The 21,444-nt window shown below is 44.4% G+C and overlaps 1 protein-coding gene across 1 annotated transcript in view; it reads left to right on the top strand.

Moving 5' to 3' along the window:
• The window catches only part of dst (dystonin), a 171,739-nt gene that overhangs the window by 68,092 nt on the left and 82,203 nt on the right, over positions 1–21,444 (top strand). The window contains exons 9-34 of the mRNA XM_056292248.1: positions 5,811–5,977; positions 6,528–6,640; positions 6,845–6,951; positions 7,149–7,268; positions 8,368–8,463; positions 8,578–8,705; positions 13,395–13,488; positions 13,592–13,746; positions 13,846–14,302; positions 14,413–14,541; positions 14,710–14,787; positions 14,914–15,075; positions 15,323–15,427; positions 15,745–15,840; positions 16,370–16,495; positions 16,591–16,743; positions 16,847–17,001; positions 17,192–17,318; positions 17,541–17,724; positions 18,600–18,757; positions 18,856–19,034; positions 19,172–19,310; positions 19,849–20,042; positions 20,496–20,658; positions 20,756–20,839; positions 21,292–21,399. Of these exons, the coding sequence (XP_056148223.1) occupies positions 5,811–5,977; positions 6,528–6,640; positions 6,845–6,951; positions 7,149–7,268; positions 8,368–8,463; positions 8,578–8,705; positions 13,395–13,488; positions 13,592–13,746; positions 13,846–14,302; positions 14,413–14,541; positions 14,710–14,787; positions 14,914–15,075; positions 15,323–15,427; positions 15,745–15,840; positions 16,370–16,495; positions 16,591–16,743; positions 16,847–17,001; positions 17,192–17,318; positions 17,541–17,724; positions 18,600–18,757; positions 18,856–19,034; positions 19,172–19,310; positions 19,849–20,042; positions 20,496–20,658; positions 20,756–20,839; positions 21,292–21,399 (3,777 nt within the window). The remainder of the gene's footprint in view (positions 1–5,810; positions 5,978–6,527; positions 6,641–6,844; positions 6,952–7,148; positions 7,269–8,367; positions 8,464–8,577; positions 8,706–13,394; positions 13,489–13,591; positions 13,747–13,845; positions 14,303–14,412; positions 14,542–14,709; positions 14,788–14,913; positions 15,076–15,322; positions 15,428–15,744; positions 15,841–16,369; positions 16,496–16,590; positions 16,744–16,846; positions 17,002–17,191; positions 17,319–17,540; positions 17,725–18,599; positions 18,758–18,855; positions 19,035–19,171; positions 19,311–19,848; positions 20,043–20,495; positions 20,659–20,755; positions 20,840–21,291; positions 21,400–21,444) is intronic.

Raw genomic sequence — 21,444 nt, 5'->3', positions numbered from 1 at the left:
GAGAGCGTGGTAGCTCAGTTGTTTTGGATTGGGCTGTGTGCTGGAAAATACACTTTTGCTGCATCACTTTGTTCTTTGTTGGAGTTTTTGAGCGTACATTGTTGGATTCATCAATAGCAGACCTGAGCTTGTCCATGTTGGCCAGTTTATGTTGGCCATGTCACATGTTGAGTCACTTCCTGGTCAAAGCGTTTGTCCTCTTTTGAACTGCTCAGATAGTGGTGTTTGTTTAAACTGTTGGACTTAAACCCGCTGCTGGCGCTACTATTGTAGACAGCCTGATTAATAGGCAAAGCGAAAGCACTTTGTTATCCAGCCAGGATTTGCGTCTGCTGCTGTTGTTGACCCGTGCCGTTGTGTTTTTCAAAGGCTTTATGGTAGCCTGGTTTTCTGTCTGCTTCATGCAGTTGATTAGGACTGCCAAATTTGCTGAGCCAACTCTCATGGCATAATGAATGGCCCTCAGCTGGCATGTAGCTTCACATCTTGTCCTCTTCATTCCCTGCCCGCTCAGATATAGCCTCATCGCAGCACATTAGATTTCCTGAAACCTAACTCCAAGAGCCGGGCGCGAGGTTGGCGTGTTTACACCTCAGGTAAACAGGACCGGCAAAACAGGACTCTCTCTCTCACTCTGTCTGTCTGTCTCTGTCTCTCTCACTCGTTCTCGTTCTCTGTCGCTCTCGCTCTCTCTCTGTTTTTCTCTCTGTCTCTCTCGCTTTCTGTGTGTGTGTGTGTGTGTGTGTGTGTGTGTGTGTGTGTGTGTGTGTGTGTGTGTGTGTGTGTGTGTGTGAGTGTGTGTGTGTGTGTCTCTCTCTCTCAGATCTGGGAGCATATGAGCCGTGCCTCCGTGTGCATTTATGGTGTTTGTGCTGGATTAGCCAAGCCAGAAAAATGTTTCAAAGGTCAGAAAGGATTCCAGTGACAGAGGAGAAACCCACAAGGAGCGAGGCAAAGACAGAGTGAGAAATGAAAGCTGAGAGAGTTAGAGAGAGAGAGAGGAGCTAGTCCAAAAAGGCCAAGGACCTCTCATCTGCGTCTCCCTATGAGGCGCTGTCAGGAAAAGTAAACTCTCTCACCCTTGCGCTACGTGGACGGAGGTTTTAGTCTGGCTGCTGTGCTGTCTGTCATTGATTTGTCCTCTACAGCTAGGATAGGAAAAAATGGCTTTCTCTCATTTAGACGGGGAAGGTCCAAACCGAGTCAGACTCACTGGAGCCTAAAAACAGTGCCCTGCTGCAGGGGAACACTGTCCGGGGAGAGGAGACTGTGAACGACGGCCATGGGCAACATCTGTGGCTGCGTACGTGGCTCTAAGGAGGAATGCTATGTGGACCCCAAAAAAGCTCCTCTCAACCCTGAGTTGAAAGAGGTCAGGAGTCGCCGCTACTTCCAGAGAAAGAAGAGGAAATCGGGGGTTTTTCAGCCTGTTGAACCTCTCAGGAACATTGAGAAAGAGGTTGGGAGTATTGCTGGTGACACCTCCGGGCACGCCGCCCCTCAATGTGGCCCAGAGAGGAGCACAGAGACAAGTAATGCGGGGAGAGATGGAGCTTTGGTTGGGGAGACACTTGGATCCAGGCTAGCCGGTATAAGCCCTGGTCTCCATGTTAAAGAGGAGCCGATATTTATTCCCAGGGAGCCCTCCACCCCACCTCACAGGAAGAGGTCAGCGTTTAAACCTGCAAAGTTTTCTGCGGATGAGACTGACAGTGATAAGGGTCGGTCGCCAGCTGAAGGAAGGCTCCATGGAATCAACACAACCAGACCGGCTAGGGATGGTCTGCTCGAGAAGAAGCTGCTACAGCACCAGTTAAGGAGGGCTGTGAGCTTCGGAGCCGTGGAGCATATGCTTCGAACTTCGAGAGGTTATGAAAGGTCGGTGAGTGAGGAAAGACTTTCCAAAATACTATGTGGTGCTCAAGTACACAGATGGAGGAGGAGGAGGACCTACACCTGCTGTGACTACCTCGTACCTCTCCACATTGCTACACAATGTGTACCCACCCAACAAGAGGTAAACCAGTGATGTTATATATAGCCAGTGTGAGGGTGAAGAAGTGTGTGAATAAGTCTGATTTAACTTTTAATTTGAAGATTGCAGTTGCTATATTTCAGGCCCAGTAGTCTGGCATTATGCCGAGGATATGTTCCCCGGTGTGTTTGATTTGACGGAGGCTGACGGTGCTTCTTAGTTGCAGGAAAGAATATTTTCTTACTGTGGACACCCAGTTACCGTCTCCCATGGAACAACACAGATTTCTCTAAAATGACATCACAAGCAAAACCTGTCATCATGTGCCATGTAAACTCAGTAGTATAACGCAATGAACCACACCAAAGGGCAGGGAAGACTTTAGGGCACAAACAGTGTGGAAGCTTTGGGGTATATTTAGTTTCCTATTATACTGCTCCTCTGCAGGGTAACTGTCTTATGAAGATGAGACTTGAGGAAATTCATAGCGTTGAAGAAATCTTAGCTGACTAACTGGTGGCCTTGTCATCCTTGATGTAGGAAACGACATTCAGCATTGCGAAAATTTGAGTTATGTGAGCAATCTATTGCTGAAATGACTGGTTGTTTTTTGTTTTTTCAACTCTGATTGTGTTATTGTTTGTCATGCTCCCTGCTTAAGTGTGTCTTAGCCCAGAGTACTACATTAAAAAGTTAGTTTTACATAAGTCAAGTCAGTTTTATTTGTATAGCCCATTATCACAAATTACAAATTTGCCTCAGGGGGCTTTACAGCAACACAACATCCTGTCATTAGACCCTCACATCTGATAAGGAACATCCATCCATCCATTATCAGAATACTTTATTCATCCTGCTCTCAGGGTTGCAGGGATGCTGGAGCCTATCCCGGCAGTCATTGGGCAGTAGGCAGGGAGACACCCTGGACAGGCCGCCAGGCCATCACACAGGGCCGACACACACACACACACTTTCACATTCACACCTAGGGGCAATTTAGTACAGCCGATTCACCTGACCTACATGTCTTTGGACTGTGGGAGGAAACCGGAGCACCCGGAGGAAACCCACGCAGACACGGGGAGAACATGCCAACTCCACACAGAGGACGACCCGGGACGACCCCCAAAGTTGGACTACCCCGGGGCTCAAATCCAGAACCTTCTTGCTGTGAGGCGACTGCGCTAACCACTGCGCCATCCTGCCACCCCAGATAAGGAACCAACTCCCTTGGCACTAAAATCTCAATACTTAAGATAAGGAACAACTTGCTAAAAAACCCTTTAACAGGTAGAAAAAATAGGAAGAAGCCTCAGGGAGAGCAACAGAGGAGGGATCTCTCTCCCAAGACAGACAACGTGCAATGATGTTGTGTTTACACAATTTACACAATACAGAAATTATAATGGAATTATAAAATAGTATATGAAGAATATGATGAGGAGGATGCCAAGCAGTGTCCAGACGCCACCAGAACAGCTCAGGACCCGAGCCACGTGACCACCATCACCATGTAGACCTGGGAGGAGGACAGACTACACATGCACACGAGGGAGACTCACATCACACCATTCACACACAGAAGAAGAGAAAGGAGAAGACATCATTTAGAGAGAGAGAGGAAAGACATGTGAGAGAAGAGAACAGTTTGCAACAGTCAGTAATCTATATTCTATGATCTATAATCTATACTCTATATACTTTATTGAGTATAGAGTATAGATTATAGCATATAATCTATACGCTATAATCTATACTCTGTAATCTCGTTGGCAGAACCGTGGCTGTAAATTCATTGAGACAGAAACCGACCCACCATGCAGTACAGGTTGTGAAGCACTCAACCTAAAGACAACTAATTTTAGTTTAAGGCAAAAAGATGAGTTTTAAGTTTGGCTTTAAAGGCCTCAACAGACTGACTCCACCCCCCACCCCACCCCCCGCTGATCCGGGGAGGGCTGCAGACTACCACATGCCTCCTCCCATACATGTGGAGTCAGCAGCCACTTCTTTTCACCTGACAGTGAGGAGTTTCACTAGGGGGACATAGCATATGGGAGGATCAGGCGCCCCGACCAACCAGAGGAGGTGCTAGTGCAGCCACCAGGACACAGACCCACATCCGGCTTCCCATCTGCAGACACAGCCAATTGTGTCTGTAGGGATGCCTGACCAAGCCGGAGGTAACACAGGGATTTGAACCAGGATCCCCAGTTGAAGATTTGTATTTCTATATCTGCTCTCGGATGGTCAACCTTGTCTAGTTGGCCCCTGTAGCATGTCTGTCCATCCTCGAAGAGGGACCTCTTCTCTGATGTGTTTCCTGAGGTTTTTTTTTCTGTGTAGTTTTTTTCCTCATCCAAGTCGAGGGTGTCAGGATGAAGCATGTTGTTTACTGTCATACTGTGTCTACCTGTTGCTGACTATGTGCATGTGAAGCTCTCTGAGACTGGAGCTGTGATTTAAGACTATAGAAATAAACCTGACTTGCTGCTTTAGCTTGTAGTTTGTAGCTGCTGGTTCTCCTGTTTTGGCAGACTGCAGGAGATTATAGCTGAATAGCTCAGTTTAGATGTTAGGACTGTTGCTCTGGTGTCATAATCATGTCATAAATCACCTATCAGGAGATTTTTATTCTGGTTTTAGGTTATCATACTACCAGGAGATTTTTACTCTGGTTTTAGGTTATCATACTACCAGGAGATTTTTACTCTGGTTTTAGGTTATCATACTTGCTTTGAAGTCTGTTGTGAAATTACTGGTTAATGTATTCGCCTATTATTATCTCCCCCTCCCCTCACTGATTATTGCAACCTTGCTCATATATCATAATAATACTCCCAAAGTACACTTACAATAATTTATCACAGTGTCATCATTACCTTTTTTGTGAATTACATTACTTCCAATTAATTAGCATATTTATTTGGTTGGTTCGAGCCGCGGGGTAGTCCAACCTTGGGGGTCGTCCCGGGTCGTCCTCTGTGTGGAGTTTGCATGTTCTCCCCGTGTCTGTGTGGGTTTCCTCCGGGTACTCCGGTTTCCTCCCACAGTCCAAAGACATGTAGGTCAGGTGACTCAGCCATACTACATTGTCCCTAGGTATGTGTGTGTGTGTGTGTGTGTGTGTGTGTGTCGGCCCTGTGTGATGACCTGGCGGCCTGCTCAGGGTATCTCCCCGCCTGCCGCCCAATGACTGCTGGGATAAGCTCCGGCACCCCCACAACCCTGAGAGCAGGATACACGGTTTGGATAATGGATGGATGGATTTATTTGGTTGGTTGGATGAGACAAGGGCAACACTTTAAACACTTAGAGCCCAGACACACCAAACCGACTAGCGGTGACGAAGGCCGACTGTTGTGTCGCCTCACGATGCCTGCCGTCTGGGCCGACAAGTAGCACGTGAACACACCGCAAAGACAACAGCTGACGGCCCTGATTCGCTAGCTTAGCACTGATTCGCTGAGCTGAACAGCCAATCAGAGTAATCTCTCTCACCGACGGGCTCCGCCGATTCAACATGCTGGAAAAGCTGCTGGCAGGGGTCTGACTAGCGCCGATTGTGCGGGACACACCGCAAAAACGAGGGTCACAGACGTTCACCGACGGCCCGACATTGGGTGTGTCAGGGTCCCTTAGGTCAACTTTTAAATGAGAATTTAAACGACATGCAGCATGTTTCATATCTGCTAGATCTCTGAACTGAATACTCTGGACTGGACCTGCGTTGCCCACACACACACACACACACACACACACACACACACACACACACACACACACACACATAAAACAAGTGACCCCTTTTTCTAAAAATGTTTCCTTTCATCAGATCTCAGAGATCCATTTTGAAGGGGTGTCTGAGGACATGACAGCCAAGGAGAGGCTGCTGCTCTGGTCCAAGCAGACCACTGACGGCTACGTCGGCATCCGCTGTGAAAACTTCACTACCTCCTGGAGGGACGGGAGGCTATTTAACGCCATCATCCACAAATATAGGTACTGCAACTCATCAAGTCTCTACTTGCTGAATAACCAAGTAATAAGTATCAAGTGGACTTGAATGGTCTTTGATGGATGTTGTTTGTTTCCTTGGATACTGTCAATCATCATTGTCCTTATTCTTGTTACTGACGCTCTGTTGTCATGTTTACATTACAGCACTATGAATTTGTCGAGTGTTGGATGTTTTCCTCTTTCACCTACATTGTAGTTTTTTTTTGTAACTGATCTCAGGGACATCAAATATGTCGGTTTGCTGTATATTGAAACCATCTGGTAGACTTTCTGCACCCATCCCCTTTATGCACCCATCCTCCCCCTTTATGTGCTTTCTCAATAAGCAAAACAAGAAATTAAACAAAACCTTTAAATCAAGCATAACCGATATTTACCTGTCAGTAACTACTGCAAAGTTACCTTGTTGTTTTCTCTGTCTCTGTCTTTGTCTTGTTCTCTCTCTCTGTCTCTCTCGTTCTCTGTCTCTCGCTGTCTTGCTCTCTCTGTCTCTCTCTCTGTCTCTGTCTCTCTGTCTCTGTCTCTCTGGCAGGCCAGACCTGGTTGATATAAGCCGAGTGTCGACTCAGACCAGCAGATCAAATCTGGAACAGGCCTTCTGTCTGGCAGAACAGCTGGGGGTGACCAGGCTGCTGGACCCTGAGGGTGAGCTCCATTCTTTTTACAACAACTCCGGCACATTTCATTTGACACAGTAAACGTTCTCATTCCTGTTAACACTTCCACACCGTTAAACACTCAGGATGGCAGCGATGGATGTTTTGCTGAGGGGATGTTTCCCTTGGGCACAGCCTGCTGTTGCATACTATCACGTCATTCATTGCTGCCTTTTATTTTTACTTCTCTCAGACGTAGATGTTCAGTCCCCTGATGAAAAATCAGTTATCACGTACGTCTCCTCACTGTATGATGCCTTCCCCAAAGTACCTGACGGAGTCGACGGTATCAGTGCTAATGTAAGTATAGGTCAAATACATTTGCATAGAGTTTTATATGTGTGAAATTAGAAGAAATAAGGCACCAATGGAGAGAGGAAACATGACTAAACGTTTCATTTAAAGTACCAATATGATTAATTTGTTGACTTTTATGACTTAGCTATTTCCAACAAAGTGATGAAAACTGATGATTTGCAACCGTTTGCCCTGAACAGGATGTTGATATCAAGTGGGTGGAGTACCAGAATATGATCAAATACCTCAGCCAGTGGATCAAACACAACGTGACTGTAATGTCGGACAGAGCATTCCCCAACAACCCTGTAGAACTCAAGGTAGGTTGCTGAGCCAATAAAACGTCTTGATCTTTCCTTATTATCACTCAGTATGAGCATATTTTGGTTGTGACAGCCTGTGGACTTGTGCCCAGTACAAATAACCACGTCTCAAATAGCTTTTTATGGATGGCAGAGAACAGCTCCCATTTGCTGCCATTTGTGAAGCGGGAAATACAGGAAAAGCACTGTCATGTGGGAGTTGTTGTGCAGACATACAGAGAAAGAGCAAAGGCATCGTATTGCAATACTGGATTTTTTTGATTTTGATTTTGAGATACTTTATTGATCACCATGGGGAAATTATGCTCTGCGTTTAACCCATCCTGCGTTTAACCCATCCTGTAGCTAGGAGCAGTGGGAAGCCGCCACGCAGCACCCAGGGACCAACTCCAGTTCTTCTTGCCATGCTTCGATCAGGGGCACAGACAGGAGTACTGACCCTAACATGCATGTCTTTTTGTTGGTGGGGGAAACCAAAGCACCCGGAGAAAACCAACCGCAGACACGGGGAGAACATGCAAACTCCACACAGAGGACGACCTGGGATGACCCCCAAGGTTAGACAACCCTGGTGTTCGAACTCAGGACCCTCTTGCTGTGAGGCGACAGCGTTAACCACTGCGCCACCGTGCCGCCATCTGGATAGTGATACTGGATAATGGGCAGCACGGTGGCCCAGTGGTTAGTGTTGTCGCCGCACAGCAAGAAGGTCCCGGGTTTGAACCCTGGGGTAGTCCAACCTTGGGGGTCATCCCAGGTCGTCCTCTATGTGGAGTTTGCATGTTCTCCCCGTGTCTGCTGTTGATTTTCTCCGGGTGCTCCGGTTTCCCCCACCATCAAAAAGACATGCATGTTGGGGTTAATACTCCTGTCTGTCCCCTGACCGAGGCATGGCAAGAAGAACTGGAGTTGGTCCTCGGGTGCTGCACGGCGGCTGCTCACTGCTCCTAGCTACACAGCTAGGATGGGTTAAATGCGGAAGAAGAATTTTCCCACAGGGATTAATAAAGTAGTAAAAAAACAAAATCTGTTTGGATTCTCTGTTGAACAGCTATTCAAAGTAAAATTTGACTAAATTCCGTGTTCTTATTCACAGGCACTTTATACACAGTATTTGCAGTTTAAAGAACATGAAATCCCACTGAAAGAGAATGAGAAGACCAAAATTAAACATCTGTATAAAATGCTAGAGGTAAGCATATGGAAGAGGGCATCGTATGCTTGAGATCAGAACATACCTGATCAGAGACGTCACAGTCGTGCATATGACAGTGGTAACCTCTCTGTGCATGTGTGTGTGTGACAGGCGTGGATTGAATTTGGACGCATTCAGTTGCCCCAAGGTTATCACCCAAATGATGTGGAGAAGGAATGGGGCAAATTGATCGTGGCTATGCTGGAAAGGGAGAAATGTCTGCGACCTGAGGTGGAAAGGTATGTGGGTTTGCTGAGCATTTCTTCTGGATCTGTCCCAGGACACTATGGTCTGAATTTATCTCTAGGGCATAACTGTTAAACACGCCAGCCCGAAGGTATTTCTGTGGTGAGAGTTTGTAAAACTATTTGGAAGTACAAATAGGGCTGCAAAATATGAATTATGTGTTTCTACGCTGAATGCAGAGCTTTTGTGTTGTATGTTTGCGGTGTCTTTTCACAGTGTAAAAGCACAAATAAACTTGAGTCACTCTGACAGTGTGTTTAGACAGCAGAGATATCTCATTTGTTTTCCAAATGTGAACTTTAAGGCGGATTGTCCACATTATTATTTGCGAGTCTGGCATATCTACATGAGTTGCTATAGCAATAATGTGAGCATGTGCACGCTGACTACTGTCACGTTTCCCAATAACTCTTGTTCTAGCAAACTGTCAGTATGGAGATAGTACATTTTCCTGCTGTTTTTACTATGACAGTGGCTAGTCACCGTACAGAACACAGATAAGACAACAGATGTGTTGTCTTATCTGTGCGTGGGAAGGTATGGGAAGATGCCAGCGCGAATTTACATTTGCGGCGGCCTCACCCAGTGCCGTCCGTCCATGCAGTGTCTTTGTCCGCGTCTGGGTTTGTGTCTTCGTCTGATGGCTGGGAGAGCTGGCTCTGGATCGGCTGGGGGACCTTGGTCTGCTGCATCCTGTCGGCCCGTGGACCGTGGCCCTGCCTGGAGCTGCGCCCAAAGAGGGAACACCAAGGGCGGTCTGACAGGACACGGAAGCGGGGCAGGCTAAGCTAACTGCTAGCCCATGCAGACCAGCAGTTCCGAACACACAGAGGACATTCTGGTGGCGGCCTCGCCTGACTTTGACTGTGTTATAGTGTCGTTGTGTGGAGTGTGGGGAGATGTGTTGAGGGTGTCTGGCTGGGAGAGCCTGGTCTGCTGCCTCCAGTGGGCCCAAGGACCATGGTCCTGCCGGAGCTGTGCCCAAAGAGGTAACACCGAGGGCGGTCCGACATGAGGCAGAAGTGGGGCAGGCTAAGCTAATTGCTAGCCCATGCAGACCGGCAGCTCCGACAGTCATCCTGGCTGGCGTTTGCTGTCTTAGACAGTGATTTATTTTTTTTATTTTTTTGTGTGGCTATGTTGGCTCTATGTGTTTTTGTAGTTTTGTAGTTTTTTTGTAGTTTGGATACATATGTTCTTGTAGGTTTTGGATATGTGATTTTGTCTTTGTGTTGCAGTGCCGTGGGCTGGGGGAAATTATATTTCGTTAAATTTCATGTACGCAAGCACATGAAATGAGATGACAGATAAATGTTCCCGATTCCTGATCAGTGATGGAGGAGGATGTAATGTGCCATCTCGTTTCACTGCCAGCATCAGTGTGCAGCAAGGGATCTGGAGCCACCAGACAAGACATGCAGTGTTTAGTGAGGGATCCACCAGACAAGACATGCAGTGTTTAGTGAGGGATCCACCAGACAAGACATGCAGTGTTTAGTGAGGGATCTGGATCCACCAGACAAGACATGCAGTGTTTAGTGAGGGATCTGGAGCCACCAGACAAGACATGCAGTATTTAGTGAAGGATCTCGAGCCACCAGAGAAGACATGCAGTTGGGGAGTTTAATAAATTATTTTACTACTGTAGGTGCATTTGTGTTTGGCCTGCATTAATGCGTTCCCCCACAGTGAAAGCAAAATTGTTATCTCCTCATTTGACCATGAAAGGTTGTTCTGCGGGCTGTCGCACTCTTGCCTGGTGGTGTTGTGAGCGACGCTGAGTGGCAGGAGGAGATACTGGTAATCTCATTGTATGTAATTTGATCTGAGTAGTCAAACTGAGACGCATTTACAGAGATGAGATTTGAATTGGATAGTAAACCACATACATATGTGGTTGAATCTGATTTGAAGAAGTTAGATTCCATGTGGTTTTTGGTTTGTACAGGCTACAGAAAAAGCAAGCTGATTCAAATCAATCAGATATTCAAAATGTCAGCTTTGAGCTGCCAGTTTGAACAAAACCCAAGATTTTGTGATATTGACAAAGACTCTTTTGGCTGCAGTATCTTGTTGGCTGACAACTTGTTCTCATGTTCTGCAACTGCAGCATCATTTAGCCTAACTGGCAAGGTATTTGTATGAATTGAATGAGCCCCCTTCCACCTTTTGTTGCATCATACACTGTGATTCATCTGAACCCTTTTGCAATCTCTTGCCCCCATTAATTCTCTTCTAATGACATTACAAGAGATGACGTTGACGGGTGTCTCAGCTTATTTCCAGCTGATAAAGTGCATTGAAAAATGAGCAGAAAACATTAAGAAATAGGTTTATGTTCTCAGATTTGGGAGCGACTCCATCAAACACAATCTCAAGTGTCGGTTTTTGAAACGGAGTGGTTTGGTGATGCGTGCCACAAACCCACTACTTGTGACAGCATACTGTCTGAACCTGTAATGGATTTTGAACTGCAATACATGACAGCTACCACAAGGTTTTTACCCCCCTGTAGGGATGGGTATCGTTAGGATTTTATCGATACTACTACTCTTATCGGTACTGCTTATCGGTTCGGTACTTTATCGATACTCTTATCGGTTCTTTTTTATTATTATGCAAGAAAAAAAGACACTTAATTAAGAACAGAATCGACATTGCTTTATTATTCTATTATATAACTTTATATAAATATAAACAAATATTATTTATTCAGCAGCAACAGCAGCAGCAATGTTTTAAATGCGTCTGAATTATAGACTTTATAATCAACATTCAACAACAACAAATAAGATAAAAAATAAAAGTAGATAAAGATAAAGAAAAAAAAATATTAAAATAAATTTTTACAGCAAAAGGCTAACGGAAGTTCAAACAAACAAGAACCTAGAACATTATCCTAACAGTTCTTCTGCAGAAAAATCAACATATCTGCCTTCTCCGGCAGGAGTCGTGATCTCTCCTGACTTATAGTGTCCCCGGCTATTAGCCTAGCTAACTCCGTATCTATGGCTTATATATTTGTAGCTAAACAATTAGCTAAGCAATTATATATTATTTATTGGCCTATTCGTAATAATTCGTTATTAGCCTAGCTAACTCCGTATCTATGGCTTATATATTTGTAGCTAAACAATTAGCTAAGCAATTATATCTTATTTATTGGCCTATTCGTAATAATTCGTTATTAGCCTAGCTAACTCCGTATCTATGGCTTATATATTTGTAGCTAAACAATTAGCTAAGCAATTATATTTTATTTATTGGCCTATTCGTAATAATTCGTTATTAGCCTAGCTAACTCCGTATCTATGGCTTATATATTTGTAGCTAAACAATTAGCTAAGCAATTATATCTTATTTATTGGCCTATTCGTAATAATTCGTTATTAGCCTAGCTAACTCCGTATCTATGGCTTATATATTTGTAGCTAAACAATTAGCTAAGCAATTATATTTCATTTATTGGCCTATTCGTAATAATTCGGTATTAGCCTAGCTAACTCCGTATCTATGGCTTATATATTTGTAGCTAAACAATTAGCTAAGCAATTATATTTTATTTATTGGCCTATTCGTAATAATTCGTTATTAGCCTAGCTAACTCCGTATCTATGGCTCATACAGCTTACCTGCAGTGGACGTGGATGGAGCACTACGAGCAAAGCAGTGGAAAACGCCGCATTTCTGCAGATTAATACCATGTTTCGACAAAAGATGTTTCGACAGATTGCTTGTATTGCCACCCTTACTGGCAAATGATTTGTTGCACTTGTGGCAACGAGCGTTGTTGTCATCGACTTTTGAAAAATATACCCAAACTTTTGACCGTTTAGTTCTCTCCGCCATGATGAGCGCTTGAGCAGAGCTGTCTGTGCGTGTGTGAGCGAGTGTGTGGAGCACAGCACAGCCCCGCCCCGCCCCTCGCGCAGTAAGAGAGAGAGACAGAGAGATGGAGAAAACGGCAAACAAGATTATGTTCGCGACGTTTAAATTCCTCGAAAAACACAATTGCCACAATATAAATCTCACTCCATGATTTCTCGAGTACCTACCGACTACCGATAGCAGAACCGAAAACGTCGGATCTTAAAAATGCTCCAGTTTTTACGAATTTAGAACCGGTTCCCGTTTAGAACCGGGTTTCGGGGGGCATCCCTACCCCCCTGGGCAGCATATCATGTTGGGGTGGGTTCTACTTTACTAACTCCAAACTTGGATGTGTGTGGACATGTAGGATAAGTGTAAATGTGAGCATCTGACTGAATGTACTTGCTTCCAGAGAGGTCTGCAAACTCTCAATGTGAACTTGCTATGGTTCGGTTAAGAGGTCCTGTTTCAGGGAATGTGTTGGTTGAGAATCATAGCAGTGATTCTTTGGGTGGCTCGGAATAGCAAAAAGGTTAATCATGGATAGTAATCTGGCATATGTGAGCAGTGTCTCGTCTGTTAGCAATAGTACCCTCGGCAGCTTGGGTTCTGCTGAGAACTTCTTCAGTAGACCTTCCATAAACTCTTTACTCAGATGCAGCCCAGTCTTTCTCAACAACTCTAACTGGTGAGACTTTACTGTGTAGGTTAGGTTTATAAGAAGCTTTTTGTTTTGCAATAGTGATACTAGTGCTAATAGGTGCTAATAATATCAAGCTAACAAAATTAATGTGACTCATTTTTGTGTGTAGACTGGAGATGCTGCAGCAGATTGCCAACAGGGTCCAGCGGGACTGTGTCAATGGAGAAGACAAGCTAGCATTGGCCAAAACTGCCCTGCAGTCGGTAAGTATTATTTGAGCACTATATGACTTTGTTTTATTTCTGAGATTAAACTGTTCAACATCCATGTTTCGTTCTGAGGAATTCTTCTTTTTTCTTTGCTTAGGATATAAAACGTCTTGAGTCTGGTATTCAGTTCCTGAATGAGGCTGAAATTGCTGGCTACCTTTTGGAGTGTGAGACTATTCTCAGACAACAAGTGGTGGACATCCAAATTCTTCTTGATGGGAAATTCCCCTTTGCAGATCAGCTGGTCCAAAGGTACATACATTCCTACCAGACCATGTCCACTAATGTCTTGAAATTCAATATTCTCATGTACTTAGGTATCTCTTATTCTTTCTTCCTGATCAAACACAGGGTATCAAAACTTCGGGATGACCTTCTAGCCCTCAGAACTGAATGTTCTTCTGTGTATAGAACGGGTCACACCCTGACCACAGAACAAACCAAGATGATGATCTCAGGCATCACACAAAGCCTAAACTCAGGCTTCTCCCAGAACCTTAACGCCGGTCTGACCCCTGCACTCACCCCCGGGGGTCTGGTCACCCCAGGATCAACTTTCACCTCTAGCCTTACCCCTTGTCTGCCCTCAACCTTGACCCCTGCCTTGACCCCCGGCCTGCAGCCTCCTTCAGTCCAGGCTTATGTGGGGGGTGGAGGGGGTGTAGACCCAGGGTCACTCAAGCATCTGAAACACATGCAGATACGCAAACCTCAAGGAAAATCTTCATGGGTGGACCCCAACATGACAGAGGAGGAGGTCAACATGAATTTTATTCAAGACCTGCTCAACTGGGTGGAGGAGATGCAGGTGAGCAATGTGAAACACATGTGGAATCTTAATTTTGATTGCACACAACTTGTGTTCGATTCTTGGTTTTGGAAAAAGACTCTGATTATGCAAATAATTTTTCTTTGTAGATGCAGTTGGACCGTGCAGAGTGGGGATCAGATTTGCCAAGTGTTGAAACGCATTTAGAGAATAGCAAAAGTGTACACAGAGCCATTGAAGAATTTCAGATGAGTCTCAAAGAAGCCAAACTCAGTGAGGTACATGCATTACGGTTTAAATTATTTGTGGTCTATACATTGTGTAATTAACATCAAGTTAGCTGGTTAATCCAAAGTGTTGTTGCATCATGTCCCCCCCCCCCTTTCTCTTCTGGAAAGTTTCAATTACTTTGGAAATAAATTACAAAGTGTGCTGTGTTTTCTCAGATTCAAATGACCCAACTTCTAAAATCAACTTATTCTGAAAAACTGAACAAGTTAGAGAGCCAGTATGAGAGGCTACTTGTAAGTATAGCATCAAGCTTATCTATTTGCATTATACCATGTATGCATTCTGTAACACAGTTTTATGTTTTCTTGTTCTATAAGTGACCCAGCTTGATGACTGCTGTGCCTGTCTACTCCTTTCAGAACCAATCAAGAGAGCGGCAGAGCCACCTGGAGAGCCTGCACGACTTTGTGTCGCGGGCTACCCAGGAGCTTATATGGCTAAATGAGAAAGAGGAAGAGGAGGTTGCCTTTGACTGGAGTGATCGCAATAGCAACATCTCTAAGAAAAGGGACTATCATGCCGTAAGCCACGCTAATATTTAGTGGATGGTTTCGGCTTTTTGTTGTTATTGCCTTTAAACTGGGCTATGTTGGATTAAATTTGATAAGATAATGATTTCTGTGAAGTTTTTTTTTTCTTTTGAATTTTGGAATGGGTGGAATTTCTGTTGCAACATGAAACAGGACACAAGCTATGGTGAGGGGAGGAGGGAGTGGACGTTTGCTGTGGTTCAGTACCAGTGAAACACTGTCTGATGTTACTCACCAGGATCTAATGAGGGAGCTGGATGAAAAGAAGGAGGTGATGAAATCCGTGCAAGACAAGGCAGAAAACCTTCTCCTCAAGAACCACCCTGCCAGACTAACTATTGAAGTGAGATCGGTTATTGTTGTTATATTTTTTATTTATGTATTTATTTATTTTGTTTTGGGTTTTTTCCCTCACTGTGAGCTGAACACTCTGGATAGTTTGACAGAGTTGGATTCTTGTTCCCTGACTAATGATAATATTTATGCTCTTCCCTGAGGAACTGCCATCCAAAGTACACCAAGCTGGAATCTGATTTGTATTTGTTCCAATCTGGACTTTTCATGTTGCATGGTCTGTGTGCTGTTTCAGTTACAAGTCCCCCCTGTGGTATCCATTAGCAAACATTATTGTTGTGAATTTTCTCTCTGTTTGTCACTCAGGCGTACAGAGCTGCCATGCAGACCCAATGGAGCTGGATCTTGCAGCTCTGCTCTTGTGTAGAACAGCATCTCAAAGACAATGCAGTTTACTTTGAGGTGAGTTGTCATTAACTATTTATTTATTTATTGGATTCTTTGTCTCCCCAAATGCACTTGGCCAATTATTATCCCGCTCTCTGAGCCGTCCCGGTCTCTGCCCACCCCCTCTGCTGATCCGGGGAGGGCTGCAGACTACCACATGCCTCCTCCAATACATGTGGAGTCGCCAGCTGCTTCTTTTCACCTGACGGTGAGGAGTTTCACCAGGGGGACGTAGCATGTGGGAGGATCACGCTATTCCCCCCAGTTCCCCCTCCCCCCTGAACAGACGCCCCGACCGAGCAGAGGAGGCGAGGCGCTAGTGCAGTGACCAGGACACACACCCACAGTCACAGTCAATTGTGTCTGTAGGGACGCCTGACCAAGCCGGAAGTAACACAGGGATTCAAACCGGAGATCCCCGTGTTGGTAGGCAACGGTATAGACCACCACGCTACCCGGACGCTATTAACACTTTATTAGTACGGCGAAGATATATCAGTTGATTACCTCTTAGTGTATTTCTTCCTGAATTTGCCCCATACAGTTTTTCACTGATGCCAAAGAGTCCATGGACAACCTCAAGAATCTACAAGAAGCCATTCAAAGAAAGTATAGCTGTGATCGAACAAGCAGCTTACACAAGCTTGAGGATCTTCTTCAGGAGTCCATGGTAAATGCTCACGTTACACACCGGGTGGAGAGAGAAAATGAAAATAGAGAACATACTGAATTTTGTAACTTATTCTGAGTGTGGTATGTCCCTAGGATGAGAAAGAGCAGCTCCTTCAGTACCGTAGCACTGTAGCTGGGTTAGTGGGCAGAGCGAAAACCGTCATTCAGCTCAGGCCCAGAAACACAGACAACTTTGTGAGGTCTTCCATTCCTGTCAAATCCATCTGTGATTACCGTCAGATAGAGGTATTATTTGGGTATTTGTGTCACATTATTTCATATTTGTTTCAGATCTTTTTCCAGTTTGATCAGGAAATCTATGATATATTGATACTCTTTGCTCTTTCAGATAACCATCTATAAAGATGATGAGTGTGTGTTGGTCAATAACTCTCACCGAGCCAAGTGGAAAGTGATCAGCCCTGCAGGAAACGAGGCCATGGTGCCCTCTGTCTGCTTCACAGTACCGCCACCCAATAAAGAGGCTGTTGACATGGCTGGCAGGTGGGATGCTTATACCTGTTCATATTGTTTCTTTTTTGACATTTCTGAAGGTCCTTTAGAATTTCCACTTTGTAGAAATTATTAATATCAAGCACTTCATCCTCAAATTTACATGTCTTTTAACTTGGATAGAATCTGGTGACCTGACTTTGGTTGGATAAATCATTACCGCTTCTTGCTTTGCCCGTAGAATTGAACAACTATACCAGAATGTTCTGGCTTTGTGGCACCACTCCCATATCAACATGAAGAGTGTGGTGTCTTGGCACTGTCTTATGGCTGATATCCAAGCCATCCGCAACTGGAACGTGGCCTCAGTACGTTGAATTTACTTTCTTTTCCTTTATACAGTTATGATAAACCACTGTTTCCAGCTCTGTGTGAGCCGGTATGGAGACGGAGGGAAATGTTTCACTGTTGTAGTCTCTCAGTAGCTGTTCATGTGCAATAAACCAATCTCATCTTTCAAAGTTACAGTATAACAGAGAATAAAATCAGTATGTTGGGGCTAATTTGGTCGAATTCTCTGATCCCTGCAGATTAAGACCATGTTGCCCGGTGAGCATCAGCAGGTCTTGAGCAATTTGCAGTCCCACTTCGAGGATTTCCTGGGAGACAGTGAAGAGTCTGAAGTATTCATGGTGGCAGACCGCGCCCAGCTCGAGAGGGATGTAGCTGCCTGCAAGGAGTTTTACGAAGAGCTGCTCAGATCTGCTGAGAGAGGCAAGGCTGAGCTGCTCTTCCTGTTCCCACCAACAAGGGGTTGTTGGTGCACCTTCAGCACCACACCTCAAGGGAAACACATGGCTCTTTAAGCCTATCAAGCATGAAGTTAATGCCTTTGGGAATTATGTTGTTTGACTGGATTAAGAATACTCTCAAAAGTCCTTGGTTTGTTCTGCCTCTCTGTAAAGGCAAACATTTGGACGGTTCTCATCCGTGGTTATGTTTTTAAAGTAGGCCACGTAGCGGACAGAATATCTGCACACAAAGTAACTGTTTTCATGGGAGTGTGATCGAAAGATAAACAGTAACACAAACCCACAACTACGAGCCGAGTATTTGCTACCTCCCCGTACCCTCCCATGTTTCATTCTCCCTTATTTTTTCTAAAATCATCTCCTTTGATTGCCAAACGGTCCCACAAATGTGATGCCAAGTATTAAGATAAAAAAACAACAACACATTGTTAGGTATGTGGGTATTATTGATGTTCACTAAAGGAGACTCCTTTGGCATAACACATTTCATCATCCTGCTCCATGTTGTGCCACTGCTTCTGAGCCCCTATATCACAGTTTCTCCTGGGTCTTATACTGGGATGATGGTGCCACCTAGAGATGCATTTGTGTGCTCTCAGTACTTAAGGAGGCACTGGAAATAAATGAAAATCTCTAAATCAGGATGAAAGGTTTCTACTAATTTTACTGAAAGTTTTTTAAAAATAGTTAAGGATTTTAACTCCTACAATAGATAAATCCAACAGGCCAGTATCATAACTGAACTGGAAAATTGTCTTGGTTGTTGGGACCTCAAACAGTCATTGCATTTATTACATCCTCTCATTTAATTTTTACTCATGTTTTTGTCATGTACAGAGGAACACGAAGAGTCTGTTTGTAATCATTACATCTCAGAGATACGCAACTTTCGAATGCATCTTGAAGCCCATGAGGAACGCTTGATCAGGCAAATCCGTACTCCGCTGGACAGAGACAACCTGGAGCAAAGTCTACTGTCCATTAAAGAGCACGAGGTACACAACGAGGTGTTCAATACAAGTCGAGGAATATTTCTAAGCATTTACAGATGTCATCGTTTCATCATTTACCTTCACACACTCATAACTTGCAGAAGAAGACAGCAGAGCTGAACCAGCTGAAGGAAGACCTTGAGGTCATGAAGAAGAAGTGTGAGATGTTCCTCAGACAGGCTTCAGCCTCCCCATCTGTTCCGACTCTTTCCTCCGAGCTCAACGTCCTCATTCAGAGCATGAGTCAAGTCTACTCCATGTCTTCCATCTATATGGAAAAGTACGATTCCACTGACACTGACACGACGCCTTCTGTCAAGAACTTACACTGCTGACAAATTTGAAAAAAAAAATACTTGCAAAGGGTAAAATTAACTTTAAGGAAGTAATTAACATGTACTTTTCTCTTTGCTACAGGCTGAAGACAGTGAGTTTAGTAGTGAAGCACAGCCAGGGTGCAGAGGCACTAGTTAAAGCCTATGAGTCAAAACTCTATGATGAAGATGCTGTGAATTCTGACCTCAAGACCATTGAGACAGACATTTCCATGCTCAAGGTACTTAAAACACATTTTTAACTCAATACTGTGTCTTTTTTTTTTTTTACAATATTTTATTAGGACAAGGATGTAACACAAAAGCACATCCACAAAAAAACAAGGTATTTTCGTATTTCATAATTTGAAACCGGCTTTCCCTCAAACCAGGGCCCTTATGAGCCCACTAGATGATTCTCACCCCACAGTCCTCAATGGGATTGAAACAGCACATCAAATCGAGCACTCACATACACAGCAACACAAGCAAACTAAAATTAAAAATCATAGTAATACAGACAAATGAACAAACACTAGAAAAGAAGAGTTGGTAGCTGCTGACATTCAGGCCGTTATGCTGGGCTATAGAAGAGCCGAAGCTTGGGAGGTAAAACTGATAAGACACAACATGTGTACTACTGCACACGCGTTGAGTTCACCCCCCTCATCCCCCCACCCAATGTCTATCTATCTATCTATCTGTCTATTTATTTATTTATTTTGGCGAACAGTGTTTGTTGGTTCATGTTTGAAGAATATTATACTCTTCTGACTGTAGCAATGGCGAACAGAGATTGATGAGAAGCAGGAGGTGTTCCACAACATGCAGGATGAGCTGCAGAAGGCACGAGCCATCAGTGATCGCATGTTTAAGGCCCACAACGAGCGTGACTTCGACCTGGAGTGGCACAAAGAGAAAGCTGATCAGCTGAGCGAGAGATGGCTTAACGTTCACTCCCAGATTGATAGCAGGTTTGTGTTTGAGATCAGACAGTGTTGTTGTTTTCCCCAACTGCAATAAGCCATTCATGACAAACCTCCGGACATCTGGAGGGAGCTCGGAGTAGAGCCTCTATTCCTTCGCATCGAAAGGAGCTGGTTGAAGTGGTTCAGGCATCTGATTAGGATGCCTCCTGGGCGCCTTCCTTTGGAGGTTTACTGGGCACGTCCAGCTGGGAGGAGACCCCAGGGTAGACCCAGAACTGGAGGGACTACATGTCTAATCTGGCCTGGGAATGTCTTGGGACCCCCCAGGAGGAGCTGGAGGGCGTTGCTGGGGAGAGGGACGTCTGGAGTGCCCTACCTAGCTTGCTGCCACCGCAACCCGACCCCGGAGAAGCGGCTGATGATGAATGAATGAGTGAATGACAAACATCACAACATATCAGTCCAACATATTACTCACTGTTGTGAATCTGGTTTCAGGTTGCGGGATCTTGAAGGTATCAGCAAATCTCTGAAGTACTATAAAGATTCTTACAACACCCTCAATGACTGGGTCACAGACATGGAAGCCACACAGCTAAAGGCCCAAGAAAACAAACCAGAAGATAGTAAGGCTCTCTCTGAGCTGCTGAATAAACAGAAGGTAGGGCATGAGGAGACTTATTCCATTTTCTAATGGGGGCAGTAACCAAAACTTAGTTTATTGCAAAACTTCTATTTGAAAACATTTTTTATTTCAGGTCCTTGCAGCTGAAATTGAACAAAAACAGAGCAGAGTTGATGAATGCCAGAAGTACTCGGAGCAGTACTCTTCAGCTGTAAAAGTAAGCAGAGTTCATAATATATTAGAAAGAAATGATTTTGCATGAAATTTAATCATTTTTGTTGACATTGTACACTAGTATTTTAGGTCAGACAGTAAGCAACATCCATCCTAGGTTTTTACAGAGTTTGTTTCCTTGACTTTGCTTTGGCTTTTCTGAAAACTTCTAAGCCAGTCTAGTTTCTGCATCTAGTTTCTGCATCTAGCGGAACAGCAAAATAACACCGATTTGCTTGCAACATGTGTCAAAAACGATTCATTTCAATGTAATGCTTCATGTATTTGTTTTCTATAGTGACTGTAGAGAAAATGATGAAGTGACATTTGTTGGGTGGGTGGAATCGATGCAGTCTTGTCGGCCAAGGCTGCAGTGTTTTCTCCCTGGCCACTAACAGAACTGCATCATCATAACATTTACCTTCAGATAATCAATTTCTCTAAATTTCAATTTAGGACTATGAACTTCAGTTGATGACCTATAGAGCAATGGTTGACTCCCAACACAAATCCCCCCTCAAAAAACGGAGGATTCAGAGCTCTTCCGACACCATCCAACAGGAGGTGAAACTTTAATTTGAAATGAGGTTAAAAACTAGCGCTGTACTG

Source organism: Lampris incognitus, chromosome 13 (assembly GCF_029633865.1).
Source record: "Lampris incognitus isolate fLamInc1 chromosome 13, fLamInc1.hap2, whole genome shotgun sequence".
Taxonomy (NCBI): Eukaryota; Metazoa; Chordata; class Actinopteri; order Lampriformes; family Lampridae; genus Lampris; species Lampris incognitus.
This window is presented reverse-complemented; position numbering and strand designations above follow the sequence as displayed.